The sequence below is a fragment of the Furipterus horrens genome, unplaced genomic scaffold (assembly GCF_987537825.1).
Source record: "Furipterus horrens unplaced genomic scaffold, mFurHor1.1.pri manual_scaffold_1, whole genome shotgun sequence".
Taxonomy (NCBI): domain Eukaryota; kingdom Metazoa; phylum Chordata; class Mammalia; order Chiroptera; family Furipteridae; genus Furipterus; species Furipterus horrens.
The window spans coordinates 110,943,243-110,969,487 of record NW_028327171.1 but is presented as its reverse complement, the minus strand read 5'-3'; the positions used below and the strand labels follow the sequence as shown (position 1 = coordinate 110,969,487).

The window sequence follows — 26,245 nt, the reverse complement described above, 5'->3', positions numbered from 1 at the left end:
CCTGCGAGATTCTAGAGACGGACCCTCCGGGCAGGCGGCACACTATAGGCTGTGTTGCCGTGGGCACTGCAACTTTGGGAGCGCTCTATACCGGAAGTCCCGCCCCACAGAGCGTTCTTGGTCTCTGTCATTCGGCGGCTCTCTGGAAAGGCGGGGCCCATTTCGGCGGGCAGCTGTGACGTCACTAGCCCTTGGTGGGTTGCTACGGCACCACCGCAATGATTAGGCTTTTCGGCTGGACCTAAAAGAGGGTAGGAATGGCCTCAGAGCGCCCGGACACCCGAAGAACCTGGGTTCCGAGGGTCCGTGCGCTGCCCTCACAACAACGGTAAAAGAAAATCCTGCTCCAGCGGAACCAGCAGTCCGGGCGGAAGGGGTGGCCCAGAGGCTGCCCCTGGGCAGCCAAGGGAGCGTCCTCACCTGGTAAGAGGGAGGAGGGAAACTTGGCGCGTACCTTCCGCGATATCAAGGACTGGAACCCACCAGCTGCGTTGCCGAGCAGCGGAAACGTTCATTTTCTTACTAGACGTCTGCCTTAAACATGGACAAACACCGCCGTAAGAGTAGTGTTTACCTGGGCTGCAGGGTGGTTTTTGCTTCAAGACGTGTTTGATGCCTCCAGTCCCTGAATTGATAGCTGTGGGCATAATATTTAAACACAAAACTGTTAATTTGCTTTCTCCTTGGTTGGCCCGGAAATACCATTCCTTGGCTTTCGGGTGTTGTGTTGAATATGCCTTTTTAGCATATTAAAATGGCTGTACCTGAAAACGCCATCCCTTCCTTGTCGGAATGCCAGTGCGGAATCTGTATGGAAATCCTGATTGAGCCCGTAACACTGCCTTGTAATCACACGGTCTGTAATGCATGCTTCCGATTGACTGTGGAAAAGGCGAGTTTATGCTGTCCCTTCTGTCGCCGCCGGGTCTCTTCGTGGACACGATACCATACCCGAAGAAATTCTCTCATCAATAAACAACTGTGGGATATAATTCAAAAACACTATCCAAAGGAGTGCAAGCTTAGAGCCTCTGGGCAAGAATCAGAAGAAATCGGTGAGTAAAACCCAGCGTGTTTATTGGCTAAAAAACCCAAAATCCTTTTAAAAACGAATCACTGCTAATCCATTTTTTAAAAGGCTAAAAAAGAAAGCCCGATTAGTATTTGTTTAAATTATTAACGGTGGCGGGGGGTGGGGGGGTTTGGTCCTTTGGGCCCCAAAGTCAGTGGCAAGATTCTGTTGTTACAATACTCAAGCTGTGTTCAGTTGGTGTTTGTTGGGTTAAAAATGAAAAAAAAAGAAAACTCAAAAGAATTGCTCGGGTAGAGTCTTTATTCTTATGATTTGTATAAATATTCAGATGAGCAATAGTGGTAGTACAGCAACAACAGAGATAAGGAAACTACTGGATTCCTGTTAGTACTTTTGTTGCTTTGAATTACTTTCTCAAACTTACTTGCTTATACATTTCCATCTTAAGGATGCATTGAGCCTAAAGTAGCTTTCTGTGACCAGTTCCTTCAGTTAGGCCATTTTTATTTAAAGCTCTTCACAGTGTGGACTCAGCATCTATTGAGTATGCCCCAAATGGAACAGTTCACTGTACCGTCTTGATCACTTATGTGGATCAATAAGCTGTGCATATATATTTTTTTGTCTCAGTGTGGTGTCTGCTCTGGTGTACTTGCCTTTTTGTTGTTGGAATTATTTTTATTGTAGTAAATTATATATATATATATATATATGAAACGAAATTTGCTGTTTCAGTCATGTTTTTAACAGCAGTTATCTTTTATTAACACTGCTTTATTGAGATAGTCACATACAGTTGAACATTATTTTTGGAAAAATCGTGGTAAAATGCATATAATATCAAATTTGCTATTTTAACTTTTTATTTTATTTTAACCATTCAAAAAAATTTTTTAATTTATTGGTTTTAAAGAAAAAGAGGAAGGAGAGGGAGAGAAAGAGGAAACATCAATTTATTGTTTCACTTAAGCATGGAATGGTTGTTTCTTGTATGTGCCCTGACCAGGATTGAACCCTGCAAGTGTGTTCATATACAATATGTGATTTATTGTGTTTGGCTTCTTTTGCTTGGCATGATGTTTCCAGGGTTTATGCACACTGTAGCATATATCAATACTTTAATCCTTTTTAGGGCTGAGTAGTATTCTTATATTATGGATACACAAACACATTTTTTTTTTTATGCTGTTTTGAATCTTGGTATGCTGTGTCTTCTTTTCTTTTTAATTAATTTATTTTTAGAGAGAAGGGAAGGGAGGGTAAAGAGGGAGAGAAACATGGGTCAATTGCCTCTCACATGTGCCTCAACCAGTACCCAACTCTCAATCCAGGCAGTGCCCTGACTGGGAATCGAACCGGAGATCATTTGCTTTGTGGGACAACACCCAACCAACTGAGCCACACTGGTCAGGGCTATTTTATGGATATATTTTATCTGTCTCTCCATCCACTGACGGACATTTGGGTTTTTTCCACCTTTTGGACAAGTATTTGAATATGTTTTCACTTATGAATTGCTGGGTCATATTGTAATTCTATGTTTAGCTTTTTGAGGAACTGCCAGAGTTCACATGGCTGCGCCATTTTTAACACTTCACTATATTTGCTGTGTCACATAGCTTCATCTATCCATTAGTATTATATTTCTTCCCCTTGAATATATAAGCATAGATGTTATTAGAGATCATTATTAGGTTATAATTTTTTTCTTTTAATGTAAGATTCACATATAATGAGATGCACAAATCTTCATTGTACCTTCACTGGGTGTTCACATATATATACCCCTTTGTAATACAAACTTCTATAATGCAGAACATTATCATCACCCCTGAAAATTCCCTCATGTCCCTTCGTGTTAGTCCCTACTCCCACACCCCAAAAGTGAATCACTATTCTTCTTTTTTTCCACCATAGATAGTTTTATCTGTTCTAGAACTTCATATTGCAATATGAATGGAATTCTATGAGTTTCCTGGGCTTGCCATAACGAAGTACCACAAACTAGGTAGCTTAAAACAACACAAAGTTATTTTCTTGTAATTCTGGAGTCTAAAAGTCCAAAATCATGGTGTCAGCAGGAATATGTTCTCTTTAATTTTTTTTTAATTGGTTTTTTAAAAAATATTATTTTGTATTAGTTTCAGGTGTACAGCATAGTGGTTTGACCATCATGCTTTACAGTACCCACCTGGCACCATATGTAGTTATCACCCTATTACTGACTATTGTTTCCTATGCTGTGCTTTATATCCCCATGACTATTTTGTAATTATCAATCTGTACTTTTCAATCTCTTCACCTTTCCCTCAAATCCCCTTCCCTTTGGCAATCAATCATAAGTTTCAGCTGTTCTTTGTATTTATAAGTCTGTTTCTGTTTGTTCATTTATATTATTCTTTAAAGTCCACATAGAAGTGAAATCATGGCATTTGTCTTTCTCTGACTTATTTCACTTAGCTTAATACCCTCCTAGTTCCATCCATGCTGTTGCAAATGGTAAGATTTTGTTCTTTTTTATGGCCGAGTAACATTCCGTTGTATATATGTACCAAACTTTTTATCCATTCATCTGATAGACACTTGGGTTGCTTCCATAACTTCGCTTTTGTAAATAATGCTGCAGTGAACATAGGGGTGCTTGTATTCTTTCAATATTAGAAGTAGAATCACTGAGTTACAAGACCATTCCATTTTTAAATTTATATATTCAGATGAATGATTTGGAGACATTTTTTCCTATCCTTGGATTTTCTTTTTATTAAGAAGTTCTTAATGTGTTAGCTATTTTTATTTTTTACTTTATTAAATTTGCTTTTTAAATAATCAATAAAAACTTAAAATTTTTCATTTCCAGTTGTTTACAGTTCTTTGCTATTTGTCCCCTATCCCCACCCCCAAACACACAATAAGGGACAGAATTTTATTTGATAACTTTAATCGTTAGGAATATACTAAGGCAGGCAGGGGCTGTCCAACTGTGGTGCACAGGCCAAATTTGGCCCACATCTTTTTTTGTGAAAGAAGTTTTACTGAAACACAGGCACTACACTCATCTATGTCTGTGACTGCTTTTGTGATACAGTAGCAGAGTTTAGTGACTGACAGAGACCGCAGAGCCTACAGAACAGTGTTTATTATCTTGCTCTTTATCGGAAAAGTTTGCCAGCCCCTAAGCTCTCAGCTGACATTGTACTACCTGTCCGCACATGCTTTTTCCTTCTTTGTGAGATGTGCTATGATAGAAGTCCTGTCCTTCCTCTCTTCCTGGGCTTTTTTCTAGCCCTTCCTATTTTTTCAGGGATCTTAAATATCTCCCTCCTATATTTTCCCTATATTGTCTCAAATGGATCCTTTTTGGATTGCTCAATTAAATAAGAATTTAGCATACTCTGTCCCTACTTGAAACAGAGTTATATCACTGTTTTAAGTTCCTCTATTGCAGAATTTGCAAATTGCTTTACAAAGCTGGTAGACATATTTTCTGTGACCTATTTAGTGCCAGCCTTTAAAATTGGGAGATTTTACATTAAAGTATGGATTTCTGGATTGTCTGGACCTAAGTTTCCTGATAGTAGTGTAGTAGTCACCTAGAGTTGAGTAACAGCTGCCCCTTTAAACAGGCAGCTGTGTTCACTTCTTTTGGATTTAACTCCAAGGGAGATACCCCCCCCCTTTTTATAGCTTAGTGTTTCTCTTTAACTATGTAGGTTTATTTCAAATGTGTTGTGATCCTTGGTTTTGCTTTCATATTTAAAAATGAGGCCCAAGAACACTGAGCCCTGAGCCTTGGCTGGGTAGCTTAGTTGGGTAGAGTGCTGCCCAGATATGCCAAGGTTGCGAATTCCATCCTGATCAGGCCACATACTCATACAAGTATCAACCTGTGAATGCATAAGTAAGTAAAACAGCAATCAATATTTCTTTTTTTTTTTTCTCTCTCTCTCTCCCCTCCCTTTCCCTTCCTTCCTCTTTCCCTCTTTCTAAAATAAATAAATAAAAATGAGGCCCTCGAAAAAAGCTCAGTATACATGGATAAGTACTGGTGACCGGCAGACATTGAGGTTAAACAGATGGAAACCTGGCCATTATGCTTTGCCACCCTAACTGCCAGATTTCAAAGGGCTTTGCTCTGGGTCACTACCTCTTATAATAGCTGCAATGGATCTATCTAGACAGTTCAGTTTCTTTAAAAAAAGAACCTTTAAATGTACAGTATGTGCAGTTACATTTCTAGGAAGAAATGCCACCAGCCAAGTATTCTAATTTGACAGTTTATAACTTTGAATTTTCTGTCCTACATTGTACTTGTATTATGCCTTGTTTTTCTGAGCCTGGGCTGCTCTTTAGGTATAGAGCATAGATTCCCCCCTCCCACTTAGGCTATAGTCCTTCCCGTCCAAGGGCTACATTTTCCTTTATTCTACTACATTCATGTCTTACATTGATTTACTGTTTCCTACAAACTTGTTAAGTTTTTTGTTTAAAGATTGACCCTTCCCTCAATCTCTGTGCTGTGTAGGATTACTTTCTATTTCTCTCTACTGTTATTTTAATGGCATCTAGAGAGAGTTAAGTATACATATTCATGTATCATTTGGCTCTCTGGTTTTTCTTTTAAAATAGAACTTTTTAAAGACAGAATTGTTAATAATTGTACAATTTATTTTACTTTTGTGTTTTAAAATAAAGTTAATAGAATATAAAGCTAGCCATAGAATTCTGTGTTGCCTCATATTATTTTCTTTCTTAATCTGAAACAGTTGATGACTATCAGCCAGTTCATCTGTTAAGTAAACCCGGGGAATTGAGAAGAGAATATGAAGAAGAGATAAGCAAGGTAGGAATTAAATACTCCTTTTTAGAAAAACTCTCTGCTGTGTTTTCTTTTTCTTTATTTTTTTAAAAATGTATTTTATTGATTATGCTGTTACAGTTGTCCCAGTTTCTTTTCCCTTTGCTCTCCTCTGCCCAGTACCCCTCTTCCCTCTAGTAATCTCACCCCCTTAGTTCATGTCCATGGGTCGTGCATATAAGTTCTTTGGCTTCACCCTTTACTATATTATTCTTAACTTTCCCCTGTCTATTTTGTACCAACCGATTATGCCTCTTAATCCCTGCACCATTTCCCCATTTCTCCCTCTCCCCCCTCCCAGCCGATAACCCTTCAAATAATCCCCATACCTATGATTCTGTTCCTATTCTGGTTGGCTTAGTTGGATTTTGTTTTTATTTTTTAGATTCAGTTGTTGATAGTTGTGAGTTTGTTGTCATTTTAGTGTTCATAGTTGTTTTCATCTTTTTTTTTTCTTTCCAAAAGTCTGCATTTATTGTAAACAAAGGAGCAGACCCCGACTCAGAAACACGTCAACAAGTACAAGCCGAGACAGGTCTGGTGAGAAAGGAACAGGGAGACAGGAGGGACACCGAGGTATCGTGTCTGGGTCAGCAGCCACAGGGGCCCCTTCCACCTTTGGTCCAGATGGCCGATTGGCCCAGGTGTCCACGCTGCAAGGACCCAAAGACTGGGGTACAGGAACTGAATATGCTGAGGCTGATGTGAGGGAAGCAGGAGCTACCAGAGGTCAGACGGTCCCTCTCCACTGTGAGCCAATTTCCCTCCAGGACCCAGGGGTTTCAGCCTCATAGCAACTCATTTAAAAACAGAAAACAGGCAAAATGTTTGGCTAATAGTAAAACAAAAACACTGCAGGGAGGACACCTGAGTGTGTGGGTGAACAGAGGCCCCTCTGCCCGCCTGCTTAGGGGGATGTGGCCCTCCAGGGGGTCCCCAAGGGGGTGCAGGAATAGTCCAGGTGCACAGCTGTCGGGTGGGTGGGGCTGACTTAGGTGTTTGATATCAGAAGGTGACCCACCTTCCACCGGGCAGGATGCAGGCTCCCACAAACGATGGGATCAAAACCTGGCTCAGCCAGGTCCCAGGTCTCACCTGCTTCACTGCGTCACAGCTCTGGGTCTTTGAAGGGATGTACACCCTGGGGACAGGCACCCTGGGGACGAGCCATGGCCTTGAGCAGTGGCTAGTCATTGGTTTCAGAGCATGTGGGCATCTAGCCCACAAAAAGCTGTGCTCTCCTGGGTGACAAGCCCCTCCTGGTGTCCCTGGGGCGGCCTGGCAATGAACTCCCACCCCATTCTTTGAATTTTGTTTGAGATTCCAAGGAAGCATTATCTGAAGTGAGAAAGAGAACAAAGTATGGTCCCAGCCACTCTGGCAAGGATCGTCCCCCACCTTGTCAGCATCACAAGTGTACAAACAGGATGCACACACACCCTGCACGGGGAGGAAAGGGCCGTGCCCGCATAGCTGTTCACACATACACAAAGACACATGCACGTGACGTATCAAGTGGCAACAGGAGGTGCAGGGGTGCGCTCAATAGGCAGCCTTCGGAGGGTCCATGTAAGCCGGGTTGTAGGGGGGCTGGCTGGCAGGATAGGGCATGGCTGCACCTCCAGCCAATGTCTCCTGGTAGGCAGGTGGGCCCGCGGGCTGGGCCAGGTAGGGTGGTGGGTACTGTGTCGGGTAGGGCGCTGCCGCCACCCCCGGCTGTGGGGGCATAGGGTGGTAGCCCTGGTAGGACGGTCCAGGGTAGCTGGGTGGCACACTTGGAGGCTGAGGGTAAGGGGCATGCACCACAGTGGTGGATGTGGTGGTGGTCACGACCGGGCGAGGCTGGCAACACATCTTGTACAGGCAGCAGCAGGAGCAGGTGAAGCAGGCAATGATGGTGACAATGAAGAGCACGAAGATGGTCACGCTGACGGCAATAGTTGCCCTGAACCCTGGCATGTCACTGTCCATGTCGGAGTCAAGCCTCAGTGACGAGGCCATCTGCTCCAGATTCTCCACACTCTTCCTGACAGCATCTGATTGTAGCCGTTGGTCCCACGGCTCCCCAGCGTCAGCACAGCCTTCCTTGGTCCATACAAACTTCCTCGCCATGTCCGAGCAGCAGTAGTGGTAGAAACAGGAGCCACAGCAGAAATCAGGACAGTCCTTCGGGTAGAGGTTGTATCCTCTGAAACCCATACACACCTCACCGTGGGAGCCAGGGGTCAGAAGTTACCAGTGGCCCTCTTGGGACTTGGGACTGGCTCCTGAAGTGGGCACAGTCTTGAGGGTCTTGAGCCCTTAACCTAGTTTTCATCTTCTTTTTCTTAAGTAAGTCCCTTTGACATTTCATATAATAATGGCTTGGTGATGATGAACTCCTTTAGCTTCAACCTTGTCTGGGAAGCACTTTATCTGCCCTTTCATTCCAATGATAGCTTTGCTGGATAGAGTAATCCTGGTTGCAGGTTGCCTTTCATCACATTGTTTGCCAGTCTCTTCCTGCCTGCAAAGTGTCCTCTGAGAAATCAGCTAATAGTCCTATAGGCACCCCCCTGTAGGCAACTCTGCCTCTCTCTTACTGCCCCCAGGACTCTTTCTTTATCTTTCACCTTTGGCACCTCAGTCATGAGGTGTCCTGGTGCAGTCCCCTCTGGGTCCAGCTCGCCTGGCACCCTCGGTGCTTCCCAGATCTGTATGTCCATCTCCTTTGCAAAATTTGGGAAGTTTTCCTCATTTTTTTCAATTCTTGCTTCCTCATTCTGCACTGGTTGACTGTTTTTTTCTTCCTTACGTTCCAAATCATTGATTTGAACCCCTGTTTCCTTCCCTTCACCATTGGTTTTGTGTGGATTTTCCTTAGCATAGCCTTCACTTTTCTTATGCGTTTGCCATACTCAAGCATATCTGTCAAGCCCATGAGCATCTTTATTACCAGTGTTTTGAATTCTGTGTCTCTTAGGTTGTCTTATCTCGTCATCTGTGAGGTTGGCTATCTCCTTGTCACTTAGTTCTCCCACTGAAACCTTGATCCATTACTGCTTTTGGGCCATACTTCTCTGTCTCCTCATTCTGACAGGGTCCTGTGTTTGCCTCTGCATCCCAGGTAGAGCTATCACTTCTCTTACGTTGTAAGGGGCGGAGCCTTTGGGATTCGTCAGTATAGGGTGACCTGTTTCACCACGTTTTGGCACTGTATGTGGGGGAGCGGTCCGAGAGGGAACAATGCCGCATGCCCAGCACTTTTCCAGGCACCTCTCCCACTTCTGCACCGGACTAACACCTCTCTAGTTGCTGCCCTGGCCATTGTTCCCAGAGTGGGTGGGTCTGCTGACGTTCTAGAACTGTGGGGACCCTTTAAACAAGCCGACTCTGCTGTGACTGGCAGTTTCTGCCTCCGCCCCAACCCCCACTGGTCTGCACAGTCAGAGGCAATGAGGCTTGATTTTCCCTGGTGCTGGAACAGTGAGCTGCAAGGTCCGGTGAGCAACTGGGAACGCTCCCCAGGTGTCCCTCCTGACTTTTTAAAATGTGTGACTGCGCTTTCCACCGGGTGGCCACCACACCGTGTCCTCTCTGCCCCGGCTGCACCCCTCCTACCTGTCTGGACGAGTATTTCTTCTTTATATCTTTGTTTCCTGGACTTCCATGTGGTTTGATTTTATGGAACTTCTGGTTGTCTCTAGTTTTGAGGTAGTTGTATTCCTTCTTAGTTGTGGAGGGAGATGTAGAGTGTCTGTCTATGCCTCCATCTTGGCTGGAAGTCAGCCCCAACATTTTAAACCTCAGTTTTCTCATAGGATTGGATCAAAGACTTAAGCTTGAGTCAAATCCTTTAGAATTCTGAAGTGGACTTCGTATTTTGTTTGTTTGCTCTCAGGACAAGTATAATTTAAATGGCCCTAAGCATGTCCTCATATCCTAGAATCAGAGTTTGAAATCATGTAATAACCATTGTGGTTGTTTCTTCAGCCATCACTCCACTCCTGCCCACTGTGTTTGGGGATTCTTCCAAACTTCAGGGATAGGTTCTGTTAGTCTAAGTCAGTTCTTACCATTACATTCCCATTGCAGGGGTTTGTTTCAGGAACCTGGTCTAAGTTAGTCAGCACATGGTATTCTGTTAATTGGAGAAAAGTATGACAGTGTAGTAGTGGAAACTGTGATTGAGGACTGAGGCCAGAGAGAATGAGGGTGTGATTAAGGTTTCATTGAGCTGATTGGGGAGGCTTCATGAAAGACTTCTTGAATTGTTCTGTAAGAATTTGCCTCTCCAGATTTGTACTTCATTTGAGATATTTTAATTCCTACTAATTTGTTCATTTAAAAAAAAATGTGCTGTTCTTATTAAGAAATAATGCAAGTATACTAAAAAGTTCAGAGAAGGATTTGTTTGTTATTAATTTTTAAGGTGGAGGCAGAGAGGCGAGCCAGTGAGGAAGAAGAAAACAAAGCTAGTGAAGAATACATACAGAAATTATTGGCAGAGGAGGAAGAAGAAGAAAAAAGACAGGCAGAGAAAAGAAGAAGAGAGATGGAAGAACAGCTGAAAAGTGATGAAGAACTGGCAAGAAAGCTAAGCATTAATATTGTAAGTTTTAAGAGAGAACTTTAAAGTATTAATATTCCTGTTGCTTTACTGTGTGATTTTCAAACATTCAAAGAAGTGCTCACCATTACTACAAGCTTTCTGACATATTTGCTCTGTTGAAAACTTTTATATTTTTTTTTCAGTTTTCGCATATTGTTATATATTTGCTCTAATCCAAGTTTATATTTTTAAAAAACTTCTTATATGTTATTAGTAAATTCAAATTATGTAGGAAAGCTATTCAGCAAAAAATGAAAGCTTCCTTTCCCACTTCCCATATCTTCACTCTCATTCTATTCCATTACATTAGTCCCTTCCCCCAAAGGTTAGCATTATTAAGAGTTTCTTATAACTGTTTTTTTTAGTCACCTAAAAAGGATTTATCAGTTGAACTGTTTTTTCGTTGGCTTTTTTTACTTGATATATCTTCGAGATTTTATTCTGGTATTACTACACATAGTCTATCTAATTCTTTTTAAGTGGCATAATATTCCATTGCATGGATATAAATCATTTTCAGAAAGTGAAGCACAGGCTACTCTTATCTTTGGAGTAGCCACTGTCTCACTGCTTCACTAATAAATGTTTTCTCACTTTAAACAAAAAAAGAAGAATGAAAGAAAGTGAAGCACATTAAATTCTTCATACTTTGAACCTGGATTTTATTATCTTGCTATAGTTTAATTACTGCTTAGGGGAAAGTGAATAAATGAAAGAATAAAGAATACAGTGGTACACAGTGATTTGAAAGAACCTGGCATAATCATCCTGGGAGTTCTTTAAAAATATAAACTTCCATACCTATTCTAAATCTATTGAATCAGAATCTCTGGGGGTGGGACTTAGTGAATACCATTCCCAGAGGCATCTAGGGAAGTCTGATGTATATTCAGGTTTGAGAGCCTCTAAAAACAATTACCCTACTTTTCAAACAATAAATACGTTAAAATACACTTACTAAAATGAAGTATATCCAGAATATTTTTTGAGAGGCCTACCATTCATAATAATATATCCAAGTTTTAGATTGTATGTCCTTTTTATTTACTTACTTTCTTAAATTTAAGTGGAGTAGTTTTATAAAGGTGCACAATAGGGAGTTAAATAAAAGACATTGACTTGTAGAATAACAAGTGGGGTAACAAAGAAAATACAGAGGTGGGCAAAGTGGATTTACATAATACAAATAGGTAACAATAATTAATAAATAATTTGAGAATGAACTGTTTTGCATACAACTGTGAACCTACTTTTGCCCTCCCCATATATCAAAAAGGAGAATCTTTACCTATCTTTCAAAAGACTATTGTAATTCTTGTTTTCACATGGGGTTATGAGAGTAGATTTATTTTACTTGTGAAAGTTGGATGGTCCACAGTTAAGTGTTTATCACAACCAGTTATATTCATTTTCCCAATAGTGTGGTAAGAACCTTATGCCTTGACCAATGTGTCTTGGTTGGGCGTTGTCCCACAAAGCAAAAGGTTGCCAGTTCGATTTCCAGTCAGGACACATGTCTGGGTTGCAGGCCAGGTACCCAGTTGGTGTGCAATAGGCAACCACACATTGATGTTTCTCTCCCTCTCTTTCTCCCTCCTTTCCCCTCTTTCTAAATATAAATAAATAAAATCTTTAAAAATATTAGTATCATCATGTCTTTTGTGCTCTGTAATGTGGAATAAAAATGCAATTATTGTAGACCAAATTAGATGGACTTAATCTTGTTTATTTTGATTTTTACATGATAAATATTCAAAGAGTGTATAGAATTTAAATGTAAGCATAATTCCTGAAAAATTCTGTTGTGGATTCTGAGTTAATTAGTTGAATTAATAGCTTATTTTGTTATAAAATTATTTTTCATAATGTCTGTTATGCTTTCTCTCATTAAAGAATAATTTCTGTGAGGGAAAAGTCTCGACTTCTCCCATAATTTCCAGAAAATCTGATCCAGTCTCAAGCAAGTTGCAAAAGAAAAGTAAAAACAAACAAACAAACACTGGAGATATTCAGAAGTAAGTAAACATGACTATTGATCAATTACTTATTTATCATCTACTGTATGCCAGTGTTTTTTGTTCATATAGCCCACTGATAATCAAAACTTGGTTCATGCACTCGGCATGAAAACCCCCCAGATGGTCTGAGATTGATATGAAGTGAAAATAACAGGGCTACTCATGTAGCTTAAATTCCTGGCTAGCATGTAAAAGGATGTGAAGTTGTTGTTTTTTTCCATCTTTTTTTTAAAGTATATTTTATTGATTATGCTATTATGGTTATCCCAATTTTCTTTTTTTCCCTTTTGCCTCTCCCCACTCCTCAGATAATGTCCATGGGTCATGCATATAAGTTCTTTGGCTTCTCCGTTTCCTTTATTCTTCTTCATGTCCCCCTATATTGTGCCTACCAGTTATGCATCTTGCACCCTTTCTCCATTTCTCCCCCTTCCCATTCCTTGCTGATAACCCTCCATATGATCTCAGTATCTATGGTTCTGTTCTATTCTAGTTGTTTTCTTAGTTTGTTTATGTTTTTTAGATTCAGTTGTTGATAGTTGTGAGCTTGTTGTCATTTTAATGTTCATAGTTTTGATCTTCTTTTTCTTAAAGAAGTCCCTTTAACATTTTATATAATAATGGGTTGGTGATGATGAACTCCTTTAGCTTTACCTTGTCTGGGAAGCACTTTTTTCTGCCCTTCCATTCTAAGTCATAGCTTTGCTGGATAGAGTAATCTTGGTTGTAGGTCCTTGCTTTTCATCACTTTGAATACTTCCTGCCAATCCCTCTTGCCTGCAAAGTTTCTTTTGAGAAATTAGCTGACATTCTTATGGGAAATCCTTTATAGGTAACTCTTCTCTTGCTGCTTTTAAGATTCTCTCTTCATCTCAAACCTTTCCCATTTCTTTTTTTAAATTTTGTCTTTTCCCAGTTTTATTGAGATACAATTGACATATAACATTATAGTAGTTCAAGGTGTACAGCATAATGATTTTTTTTTTAAACCTTTCCCATTTTAATTATGATGTGATTTGGTGTGGTCCTCTTTGGGTCCAGCTTGTTTGGGACTCTCTGCTTCCTCGACTTGTATGTTTATTTCCTTCGCCAAATTTGGGAAGCTTTCTTTCATTATTTTTTCAAGTAAGTTTTCAATTTCTTGCTCTTCTCCTTCTGGTACCTGTATGATTTGGATGTTGTCACATTTAAAGTTGTCCCAGAGGTTCCTAAGGCTCTCCTTGTTTTTTCCAATTCTTGTTTCTTCATTCTGTACTGGTTAACTGTTTATTTCTTCCTTATGTTCCAGTACATTGATTTGAACTCCAGCTTCCTTCCCTTCACCATTGGTTTTGGGTGGATTTTTCTTCATTTCACTTAGTGTAGCCTTCACTTCTTCCCTTACGCATTTGCCATACTCAGTCATTTCTGCGAGCATCAGTATCACCAGTGTTTTGAACTCTGCGTCTGTTATGTTGGCTATCTCCTATCTCCTCCTCTCTTAGTTCTCCCTCTAGAAGACGGATGTGAAGTTCTCTTTTTTTTTTTTTTTTTTAATGTTGATTGCTCAGAGTTTCCATGATCACATTTTCTCAAAATTAACCAGTTGGATTTTTTTACCCCCTTGGTTTAGATTCAAGGGAGAAAAGCTGGTCCCATATAAAGTCATCCTCATTGAAGGAGTTTATAATTTGCCATCTGGGTCATTCATCCATCTTCTTTTTCCCAGTTTATGCATTACACTTCTTTACTATACACAAAGCATGAGCCAGGTAGTCAACAATGGAGCAGTGATTTAGCTCCCCATAATGCCCCTCCAGCATCATAGGACTTTATGAGCATATAAGCTTTTCCATTGTAATTCATAGTTGGAAAAGTTTGAGGACTACAGTCGTCGGCAGCCGTCCGTCTCGAGAGACGATGGTGTAGCTTCTTAAGAGTCTATCTGCACCGCCAAGAATGGCTGTGCAGTCCGACTCGGGAGTGACACGGTATCTGTCTCCTCCCGTGTTAAATCGACATCTTGCGATGACGCTGGAGTGTCCTCTCCAGTAAAGCTGAAGCTACAGAGCCTGGGCAGGGTGATATGGAGGGTCTGCTGTTGCCCATGCCCGTCCGTCTCGAGAGACGATGGTGTAGCTTCTTAAGAGTCTATCTGCACCGCCGAGAATGGCTGTGCAGTCCGACTCGGGAGTGACACGGTATCTGTCTCCTCCCGTGTTGAATCGACATCTTGCGATGACGCTGGAGTGTCCTCTCCAGTGAAGCTGAAGCTACAGAGCCGTATAAGGGCTTTTGGTTCAATTGAATAAATATATGCAGGTAATTTGCCTCCTTTCAGAATTGATAGAAATTTTGGATTTGGGGTTGTGGAAATTTGGGATAGAGACTCTTAGATTTAGAGTGGGGGAAGGGTTAAAGGAAGGGGTTGCTACTAAAATAAAAAACATATATGGCAATAGCAATATATTTAATGTTAGTATTATGCAGAATGGAAATCAAGAGAAAAACTATTAAAAGGGGAAAAGTAGAGAGATTGCATAATTATATTTGGTTGGCCTAAAAGTCTGTTGAGTTTTTTTCTGTAAAATAAAAGACAAATTTTTCATTTTCACCAATAACTTTATTGTTTGGCTATTCTGGATATGTTGGCTATCTCCTCCTCTTGGCTTCTAGTGGGAATAGGCCAGGCGTGCTGCTAAATATCTTCCAATGCACAAGATAGCCCCAGCAAAGAGTTATTTCACCAAAATGTCAATAGTACCAAGAAACTTTTCAAACCATTTTTAACACGTTTGGTCAGTCACAGCACCTTCTCCATATACTGCACAAATCTTTCTGCGTTTCAGTTGCGTGTTTACTTTTCTTGTCAAAATAAAACAATACGCTGAAAATGTTGCATATCTTCTTACATCTTCAATATTAAAATGGCTGCACAAAAATTCATCAATTTTGATAAGTTTTTTATTAAATGCATTCTGATGTGACACTAACATCAATCTAACAAAATTGTTTCAAATGAAGTTAAAGACAACTAACTAAGCACTACTAGAGCCATTGTATAGAAAAAAACTAAATGAACTTTTTGGCCAACCCAATATAATATTTTGCTTAAAGCATGAAGAACTTAAGAGTGTTCATGCACTTAGATATATATATTTTGAAATGTACAAAAAAATTATTAGAAATACAGTGGACCTAATAACCTGACAAATTTTAATAAATTGGTGAACTTAAAAGCAGAAATTGAAAAACTAGTGAATTAAAGTTTAAAGAAAATTAAAAACAGATACGGTGTAGTCCCTAGAATTCTATAAAGAATTTTTATATAACTCAACAACAAGATAAAAAATGGACAAAGGACTTGAATAGATATTTCTGCAAAGATGTACAAATGACCAATGAGCATGTAAAAAAGTGCTCACCTTCATCAGTCATTAGGGAAATGTAAAAATCACAATGAAATACCACTTCACACCCACTAGGATGTCTATAATCAAAAAAAGAGCAGAGGATAAGTGCTGGCAAAGATGTAGAATCTTTGCTAGTGGGAATGTAAAATGGTACAGTCATTGTGGAAAACATTTTGGCAGTTCCTTAGAAAATGTAACAGAATTACTGTATGACTCAGCATTCAACTCCTAGATATTTACCCAAATGAACTGGAAACAGGTATTTTAGCAAATAGTAATACATAAATAGCTAAATAACACTTCAAATAGCCAAAAGAGGAAACAGACCTAATGTTCATTGAGGGATGATTGGATAAACAAAATGTATATCCATACAAGGGAATATTCAGCTCTGAAAAGCATGTATCATATTGATACATGCTGTAATGTGGATGAACTTCAGAAACACGCTAAGTGAAAGAAGCCAGACACACAGGGTTCCATATTTCATTTATGTGAAATAGCTAGAATAGGTTAATCTGCAGAGACAGAAAGCAAGCAGATTAGTAGATGCAACTAACTGGGGAGAGGTGGGAATGGGGAGTAGCTGCTTAATATATACTGTCTCTCCTTTGGGGATGATGAAATGTTTTGGAACTCAATAGATAGTTGTGATGGTTGCACAACCTGAAGAATTACTGAGTGCCACTGAATGTACTTTAAAATGGTAATTTTATGTTACAAATTATACCTCAAATTTAAAATGATTAACAAAAATATTACTGCCCTTTCTGGTGTGGCTCAGTGGATTGAGCACCAGCCTGTGAACCAAAAGGTTGCCGGTTCAGTTCCCAGTCAGGGCACATGCCTGGGTTGTGGGCCAGGTGCCTAGTTAGGGGCGTGGGAGAGGCAACCTATAGTTGTGTTTTTCTCCCTCCTTTCCTGTCTCTTTAAAAATAAATTTTAAAAATTTCAAAAAAACACTACTGGTGTTTGAAAATTAAGAAAAACTGCTAACTTATTGGTTGGTCTTTTATTTTATCCTCACCTGAGGAAATGCTTATTGATCTTAGAAGGAAAGGGGTGAGAAACATTTTTTGGTTGCCTCTGACACATACCTCAACTGGGGACTGAACACCCAACTTAAATATGTGCCCTAACAGGGAATCAAACTCCCAATCTTCGGTCTACAGGGTGACGCTCCAACCAACTGAGCCACGCCCGCCAGGGCTAAACAATCTTTTAAAACATTTTTTATACTGAAAAAAAGAGTCGACCCATTTCTCTCACACATCCCCCACCGCTACTCCCACCTCTGACAACTGCACATCTTCTCTCTATATCTGTGACTGTGAGCTGGGTTTTTTTTCCCCCTCCCAGATTCCACATATGAGAGAGATCATACGGTGTTTTGTTTCTCTTCTCTCTGTGACTTAACTTCACTTAGCACAATGCCCTGGAAGTTAATCCATGTTGTTGCAAATGGCAGGATTTCGTGTTTTTAATGGTGTTAAATTTATAGTGAGTAAACATGGTATTTGCATAGGGATAGAAAGACAAAATAATTGAGGCAACATAATAGCTAGCTTAGAAACACACCACAGTTTATGGAGCCTTTATGGTAGCTTTGGTGTTTTTAAAATATGTCCACAAATTCTTTGATATTTCTCCCTTGAATGTGACTGGACTTAAGTGTACAAACAGAATTACCTGAAGGGACATTTACACTCCAGACACTAAGCTCTAAGAGGCACTGTGACTTTTACTTTAAGGAAATTAAAATTATAGTGAGGTCATTTTTCATTATATACAAATACTGAATCATGTTGCATGCCTGAAACAAATTACGATGTATGTCAATTATACCTCAATAAAAACAGCACAAAATTATAGTGAATTAACATGCCATGCTCACCCTACTGGACAAATTAAACTTCCTAGCAATATTAAGTGTTGTAGAGGATAAGAAATAGTAAATTGAGGGGAGTGTAAAAGGTTGACATTCTGTGACTGGAGTATAAACAAGTGCTGGCATGTTCCCAGCTATACTAGTCAACAGTAAAGAGCCAGAAGCACCCATATTCCAACAGCAGAACAGCAGTGAAAATCAATTCTAGCTAAGGAAAATGTGCATGATTTAGGAAAGTGGCTTCAAATTTATTGTGAGTAAACTATTTGTGGAAGAATACATGTAGTATGATCCCATATACATAAGGTTCAAAATCATGCAGTGCGAAGCCATAAGGTGTTTGGCAATATAGGTGTGTGTGGTAAAACTATTCTTAAAAGTAAGAGATAAATAACTGAGGATAGTCATCCCTGACATAGGGAACAAATAGACCCCATAGGGATTTTAAAATTAGTGATTTTTTTCCCCCTATTTAAACCATGTGGTGAGTATAAGAGTTTTCATGGTAATGTAATTTTAAAACTTTTTAAAGTATAGCATACATATATTAAAGTTCACTAATCTTGAGCATACTTTTTGGTGAATTTTTACACTGGCAAAGCTATTCTCCAGATTTAGGATATAGAATATTTCCAAAAGGTTCACTCTTGCCCTTCCCAGTCAGTAGTCCCCTCCCTGCAACCCTGATACCCAGAGGTGGGCAAAAGTAGGTTTATAGTTGTGACTGACATTCTTTTGGGTTAATAAAGCTATTGTAATAATTATAATCTGCATGTATGTCTTTTTCAATGCAAACAACTAAAGTTACTTTTGCCTACCCCTGTATTGTGATTTTTACATATGTTGTGTAACTTCTCTTGTAAACTATTTGTTCTCATGAAATAGACTGAGATATACTCTCTTAGAAAGATCAGTAAGATATAAGTGAGAAAATTGCAGGAAAAGAGAGTGTACTATATAGAAGTATGCATTTTTAAAAAATGGTTACATATGAGGGATGATGACATATTTCTTACATTTTTGTTTAGTTTTTTAGAATGAGCATGTATTCATATATTAGTTGGTTATTATAAGTAAAGAATTTCCATGCAAGTTTATAAATCTTCAGTGATTAAGTTGGATAAGTATCTGATCACATTTTGTTTTGTTCTTTGTTTATGGATTTCAAAACAACTATTATGCTGTAATAATTCTTTCTTGGTACTAATATAGTTTCTTGGTGATTAACATCCAACTTTGGCAGAAGGGATTCTTCAGCTTTGGGAAAGAAAATTAAAATGCAACTAAACCTGGACTCCTGTTTTTCTCTATAATCAACTGAAAACGTGGTTTTTCTTCTCATTAGTTTGTGGAGTATTTAGGTTGATGTAAGTACATATGTGGGTTAGACACTGTTGTCTATAAGGGATATTTATTCTTTATGAAATTTTGTCTAGATTTTATTCTACATACTACTCACTGATGCTTTGAAAGCAGTGCAACTTATGGTTGTACATATTGCAATCAGACATTTCTTTTTTCATTATAAAAATGAAAGCTACCTTTTTGAAAATCACCCAAAGTTACCACCACTAAAAGACATCCAAAATTTTGGGAGATTTCTGCCATTTTTAAGCTTAGTTGTATATGTGCTTGGATTTTTTACAATTTTTAAAATATACCTACCATCTCATAACCTGTTCTTTTATTCCCATTTCTCTTACAGCATTTTCTATTATATGACAAACTATATTTTTAGTGATAAACAACCTATTAAAGATGTTTAGAAACTTAAAGATATAATCTTATGCTATGTTGATATATGTCTATCTCTAAAGCAGATAGTTGGTATAAATGTGTATGTTATAAAAATCTCTACACCAAAGTTGTAAAGAGTATCTAATTATGGACTTCTCCATGATAAAAAAAATGTAGAATTTCTGGCATTTAAAAAACAAACAACAACAACAAAAAACACTCTGGCCCCAACCTTATGGTAGCTCAGTTGGATAGAGCATCATGGTTGTGCCAAGGTTGTGGTTACATCCTCAACCAGGGCACATAAAAGAATCAGCCAATGAATGCATAAATAAGTGGAACAACGAATTGATGTTTGTCTGTCTGTCTGTCTCCCCAAAATCAATACATTAAAAAAAAACAAAAACTATTAAAAAAAAACCCCAAAAACTCAACATATTCTTTCTCCAGATTTAAAATATCTTTTCTAGTATTTGGTAAGACTATATAGTCTTGCTTGTTTTGATGCTCTGTACCTTACTTTTTTTGAGAAGAAATGTTTAGATTTGATTTTTGCTTTCTTTTCTACTGTTTTTTCCCTAAAATATCAATACTCAGCCTTATAAGTTTCACTCTGGAGTTAGACCAAAGTATGTTAGACAAGGAGATGGACTATGCTGTTTCTGACAAATCAGCCATGCAACCAGACAACCTTCAGCATAATTAGCTGGTGGCTTTATTATATTGGGTACATAACACTTGCCTTTCAAAGCATTCATACTTTGGTAAACTTTTTTTAAAGGTATTTGTCACCTAAATTTCCATTTGGGTCAGCATCACATTCTGAAGTTGTACAGGAAGGCAAGAAAAACTCTACGTCTGAGGTATGTGGATGCTAAAGCTGTTCTTATTTTGGCATGTTTCCTAATGCTGTAGATTCCTAATACTTGCGGGTTCCTAACTTTTTTTCTTAAGTCACTATAGTAAATGGGACACCATTTCCACCATTTCTTAGTCACCTTAGGCTTGCCTAAGCTAGAAGTCAGCAAGTAAACTTCTTCTCTGAAGGGCCAGGTAGTAAATATTTTAGGCTTTGCAGTCCATATGGTCTGAAATCACAAGTCAATTATGCTGTTGTCATGTTAAAGCATTCATAGATAGTATGCAAACGAATGAGCTTATCTCTGTTCCAGTAAGGCTATTTACAAAAGCAGCAGGCTGAATTTGGTTCCTGTGCCATAGTTTGTGGATTCCTGACCTAGGTAATCAAACTCACAAAGCTGAATAGGCTGTCCCTGGTACCACCCTCACTTTAAAAGATTATATGAGGCCTCATGCCCCATGAGAGTCAGTTATTATAACAACCCAAGAGTGTAACTTCCAGGGGTCCTTGTAAGAAACACACCCAGTTAAAGGAGTTATAGGTCACTTATAGAAGCCCCAAGCTTTGATTTCCAGCTTGGTGTTTGTAGATCACTCATAGTTTCAGTACAAATGCAGTTCACCAGTAAGGGTCATTTTTACCATAAGCTGTGTGGCCTAGTAACAGGTGACATCCCACCCTTATCAGATTTTCAAGGAAATAGAACTAGGAAAGGTGAGCTGTCTGTCATCAAGGTCTATTTCCTGCTTAAAAGGTTTGTTAACCCCTTGCTCACAGGTTTCTTTTTTCTTTCTTCAATTCAGATAGATGGTTTTTAGGAACATGTACTGTGTGCCAGATAATGTATGTGTTTTCTTTAAATCTTCATCGCAGCCTTCAACTGCCTAATGTAAATATCCTTCTTGTGCCCATTTTACAATTGAGAAAACCAAGGCACAAAGAGATTAGAGACTTGCCCAAAGTCCCTTAAGTAGAGATAATACAGGGAGGATTCAAGTTCAGATTACTCTGGTTCATACTAGAACTAAGGATTGATGGAAGAGGCATTGTAAGGCTGGGCTATTTTTTCTACCCTGTTGTTCATATTCACAGCAAAACTAGGTAAGCAACCTAGAATGTGCCTTAATCCAAATTCTTGGTTTGTAAGAAATGCTATCGAGAATAATAAATGCATAGCAAAGAAGGTAAAAGGACAGAATGTCTCCAACAAGGAATAATTTTGTTCTGGGGCAAATTCTTTTTTTTCTTTTAGTGAAAAGAAATAGAATTGTTTATTTAATAGTTATATAGATTCAGATTATTTGCGGGTTTCTGCCGTTAAGTCTTATTTTCTTAAAAAAAAACTCCTCTCTCTCTCTCTCTCTCTCTCTCTCTCTCTCTCTCTCTCTCTCTGTCTCTCTCTCTCTCTGTCTCTCTCTCTCTCTCTCTCTCTCTCTCTCTCTCTCTCTCTCTCCCTCCCCCTCCCTCCCTCCCTCTCTCCCTCTCTCCCTCTCTCCCCCTGCCCCTCCCTCCTGCCTCCCTTACCAAACCAGGCTAGTTTTAGAAAAGTCAGAGATACAGTTTCCTACTTGACAGACACAGTTCAGCTTTACCGGCAGCTCCCCACTCATTTGATCCTGATTGGGGAGGTTTTGCCTGTGTTGTGGTGCCTTCCAGCTCTTAATGCAGAACCACATGGAGTTCCCAGCCTCATTGTAAGCCGCATGGAGTTCTTCCTTTCCTTTCAAAGCCACATGGCGTTCTCCTAGCCCAAATGTCTGCTGCCAATTTTTAAATCCCTGACTGCGTCCTGTGATGCAGTGCGCATGGTAAGCAGTTCTGACCATTCATCCTGGGGCAAATTCTTATTGAAGACTTTCTTAAGGCTTTCCTGCGGTCATAACTAATCCTAGGTCTTGACTTACCTATAAATGAGAATTATACTTGCTAAAGCAAGGATTCTCAACCTAAGGTCTATGGTTAGAACCCAGAGAGTACATATGAACTTAGATGGAAGAGAAAGTTTATCTTTACTTTTGTCTGACCTCTCATTTTAATTCACTCTGTATTTGTTGCAGATCTCTTGAAATATTTATATTCATCCCTACTTCAGTATTACAAGTTAGACTTGCCAATGGATCTTATTTATACTCATTGCATCATAACTTTTAACATTTTTTAAGAGTATTTTTATTTTTTTAATTTTTAAAGTATATTTTATTGATTATACTGTTAAAATAGTTCCAATTTTTTCCCCTTTGCTCCCCTCTGCCCAGCACCACCCCTCCCCAGTATTCCCACCACCCCCAACTTTTAACATTTTAATAATTGTGTTGCAATATAAATTTTGTGGTCCTATGTATTTATATTTAAAAATATTATTCTTAGGAGAGGTCTGTAAGCTTCACCAAAATGCCAAAAGGAGAAGAGTTCATGATACAAAAAAGGTTTGCTATCCCTGGGATACTGGAAGTTTATAAGGTAAAACAGATCAGGTCATGGTGCCAACTGTTGACTGTATAGAGAATCTAGTTTGTGCATTTTATGCTGTAGGTTTTCATTGGAGTAGAAATGAGGGAACATTTTAATCTAAATTGGCACATAAAATAAAAATAACTGTTAAAAATCAATATACCCTAGTAGAAGTGATAGTAATAACTACCTAATAGTGACAACTCAGCTATGATCAATGTAAGACATATATGTTATGACTTGATGTATATCACTGGTTCACTTAGTCCTTTTCTGTTTTCTATAGGAAACAGATGGTAGTGAGATAAAGAGCCGTATATGGCAAGAAATTGAGGAAGATATGCCTACACTTTCTCCACAGATATCCCTTGAAATTCAAGAACAAGGTGCAGAGTCTTCAATAGAGTCATCTATGCCTCAGTTATGTGCCAGTGGTACAGAATGGTGCTTTGAAGAAGTCAAAATGAAACCAATCAATTATGATGAAGAATTATGTGTCATAAATCATGAGGGACCTGAAGCCCTGGTTCCCTACTTTAATGAAGCTACAGTTAAGCCTTGTGGCAAAACAGAGAATGGGTGCCCCATATCAGATACGATGCAGATAATTGGAAGTAACACAGTTGAGACAGAAAATGAGTCTTGCCTCCTGATCAGTAAGGAAGATATTTCCAAAAGAAAAAAACAGGAATCTTTGTTTGAAGCTGTCAGGGATCCATGCTTTCCTGCAAAAAGAAGGAAAATGTTCCCTGAATCTTCCTCAGAGCAAGAGGAAACAGAAATCAGCTTTACCCAAAAAATATTAGAATTGGAACACCTACTTTTTGAGAGACATAAACAAGAAGAACAGGACAGGTTATTAGCATTACAAATTCAAAAAGAAGTGGATAAAGAACAAGTGAAGCCAAACCGGCAGAAAGGATCCCCAGATGAATATCAGTTACGTGCCACGCCCTCACCTCCCGACAAATTGCTAAATGGACAGAGGAATAATTCCAAAGATAGGAACTTAAAAGGACAAACTGATAAAGAGCATTCAAAACCTCGGAGAGGCCAAAAAAATGAAAATTGGCAGCCTTCTTTTAAGATTGAGTTGAAACATCCCATTAATGGAAGGAAGTTGCCAAATTCTGCTAGAGATCATTGTAATGTATCTAAAAGTACTCATTCCCTACAGCCTATTAAGTCACAGAAAAGTATTTTTCAGATGTTTCAGAGACACACAGAGTAATTAATGCATGCATGAGGGAATGTTTTTTAAAATCTAGTAAAGCCGTACTGTGATGCTCTTTTATTGTGGAATGTGTATAATTTTTTTTCTTTCTTCTCTGTGGGCACACTCATTGTAGTTGAAGGGCTGCGATTACAAGGGAAGAATATATAAATGTACTTATGCCGAAGTCAGTGATAAGCAAGAGTCCTGATTCATAACTGCGATGTGCTAAGTTTGACAATCCTTATAAATAATAGATATAAAAATGCCCAGCCAACTCCCAAGAAATCTTCAAGTGCCATTCTCTTTAAGAAAAAATGAATGTTTTATGACCTTTGCTCACCTTTTGCCTGACTAATAATCAAAGCAAGATTATACAGTACCAATAGTTATGGAATCAGGTTTAAAATCTTAAGGTTTCTTTTTTGCTACTTTGCCATGTATTTGTAAACCACTTGAAATGTGTCTTCCATAACACTAATCTGATTTTTATCTTTTTAATTATTTTAAGCATTATAGCATTTTCCTTTATTTAAAATGGATTAGGATCAGATGAAATCAGAAAAATGAGATTTTTGGGGAAAATTAGGATTGACAGAAAACTAGACTTTTGATGCAGAAGGAATTAAGAGTAGAGGTGAAGCTGAGTAGAGCGAACTGACAATTTGGAAGCATTGGAACTGAGTGGGTGATCAGAAACTGGGTCCAGATTGGAGTAGCAGGAATAGTTAGAGCATTCTCCCTTGTTCTTAGCTAAATGACACAAAACATTTAGGTTTTACAGCTTTTCACACCATAGTAATTGGTGTCAAAATCAAAATCAGTCATTAAATTACCTGAAATTTTGGAAATTAACATTTCTATGAATCTATTAATGGGAATTTACTGTAGGAGAGTTAAATCACAATATACTATGTTGTAGAACCTGAGACATAAATAACCATGTGTTTATTTCCATATATTATCATTTGTATTGGTAGTGACTTTAATTTGTATTTAAAGACAGAAATAGTATGATACTTGGATTCAGGCAATGCTTTCCATTTTGTGAAATTTAGAGAATCTTAATCATTGTGTCATTAATATGAACAACTTTGAACAAATAACAGTTTTAACAGCATTTCTGCTGATGTCTAGATATTCATTCTCTTAAGGTAAAAAAAAACAATAAAATGTCCTAGAGCTTAATCTAGGTTAACTTTGTCAATATTTTTATACATTTTTGAGATTTTTTCCTCCAGATTTTGTAACTAAAATTTGTTTATTTGCATATTTGATGGCATCTACGTCAATATTGATTGGGTAGGTAATTAGGGGTAGAATTACCTCTGATGCTAATTTAAAATTTATTTTGCCCTTTCTAAAAAAAAAGGGAGGGGATTGCCTTCTGGGCAGTGATTGTGCTGAAATGACATGTAGTCAGAAACTTTACAAAATTTGTCTAAAATTTATTTCTCACAAACTATATTTTTCTAAGAGCAATTTCACTTTACCTTTCAAGGAGGACATTGATGGATCTCAAATTAAAAGTTATGTAATTAAATCTTCCTGCATTAGTCCATGACCAAAAAGGGGTGGTGGTGGTGTGAATAGAGGGGTGTACTTAAGATTTATCTATTTAATTACTTATTTGTGAAGTCTTCCTGACTAAAGCTGGTTTTAAGATAAATTTAAATTTCTCTCATTAGTCTTTCTGATAGTCATACTATGTATGCCTTTTTGTTAGAAACTATTAAATATTTTGTCATTTATTAGAATTTATTGCTACTCTTTCCTTTTTTGTGGAAGGGTTACAAGAACTTCTAATTTCCCAGAGAGTACTAAAACTGCAGAGGTTGAGAATCAGAAAATTAAAATATTAAAAATAAAAATGGACTCATACTTTACAAAACCTACTATAAAGGAAAGTTGGAAGATATGGCAAACTGGGAAGAAGAGATGTACTTCATTATAAAGAACTAATTTCCTTTATATAAAGTGTCTACTAATACATTAAGAAAAAGACTTAATAGCCTAAAATGAAAATTAGAAAAGTTTATTTAAACCAAGGAAAATACTTCCCAATAAAGGAAATATAAATGTCTCAAATACATTAAAAGGTGCGTAATATTACTTCTACTAATGCTCATACATTTTTCCACTCTTAAGATTAGTAGATTGGTTTTGTTTTTGTGTATGTGTGTGTGGTCCATTAAAGTATATTTT

The 26,245-nt window shown here is 38.3% G+C and overlaps 1 protein-coding gene and 1 pseudogene across 1 annotated transcript; one reads left to right on the top strand and one right to left on the bottom strand.

The window, feature by feature from the left end:
* Window positions 1-176: 176 nt before the first annotated feature.
* On the top strand, window positions 177-25,791 carry RNF168 (ring finger protein 168). The gene is made up of 6 exons (XM_090278229.1): window positions 177-1,055; window positions 5,797-5,873; window positions 10,300-10,479; window positions 12,373-12,494; window positions 20,296-20,377; window positions 23,114-25,791. The coding sequence occupies exons 1-6, from the start codon at window positions 755-757 to the stop codon at window positions 24,056-24,058; spliced, it is 1,707 nt and encodes a 568-aa protein (XP_090134355.1). The 5' UTR covers window positions 177-754; the 3' UTR covers window positions 24,059-25,791.
* On the bottom strand, window positions 6,622-8,102 carry LOC150021718 (protein shisa-5 pseudogene; annotated as a pseudogene).
* Window positions 25,792-26,245: the final 454 nt, after the last annotated feature.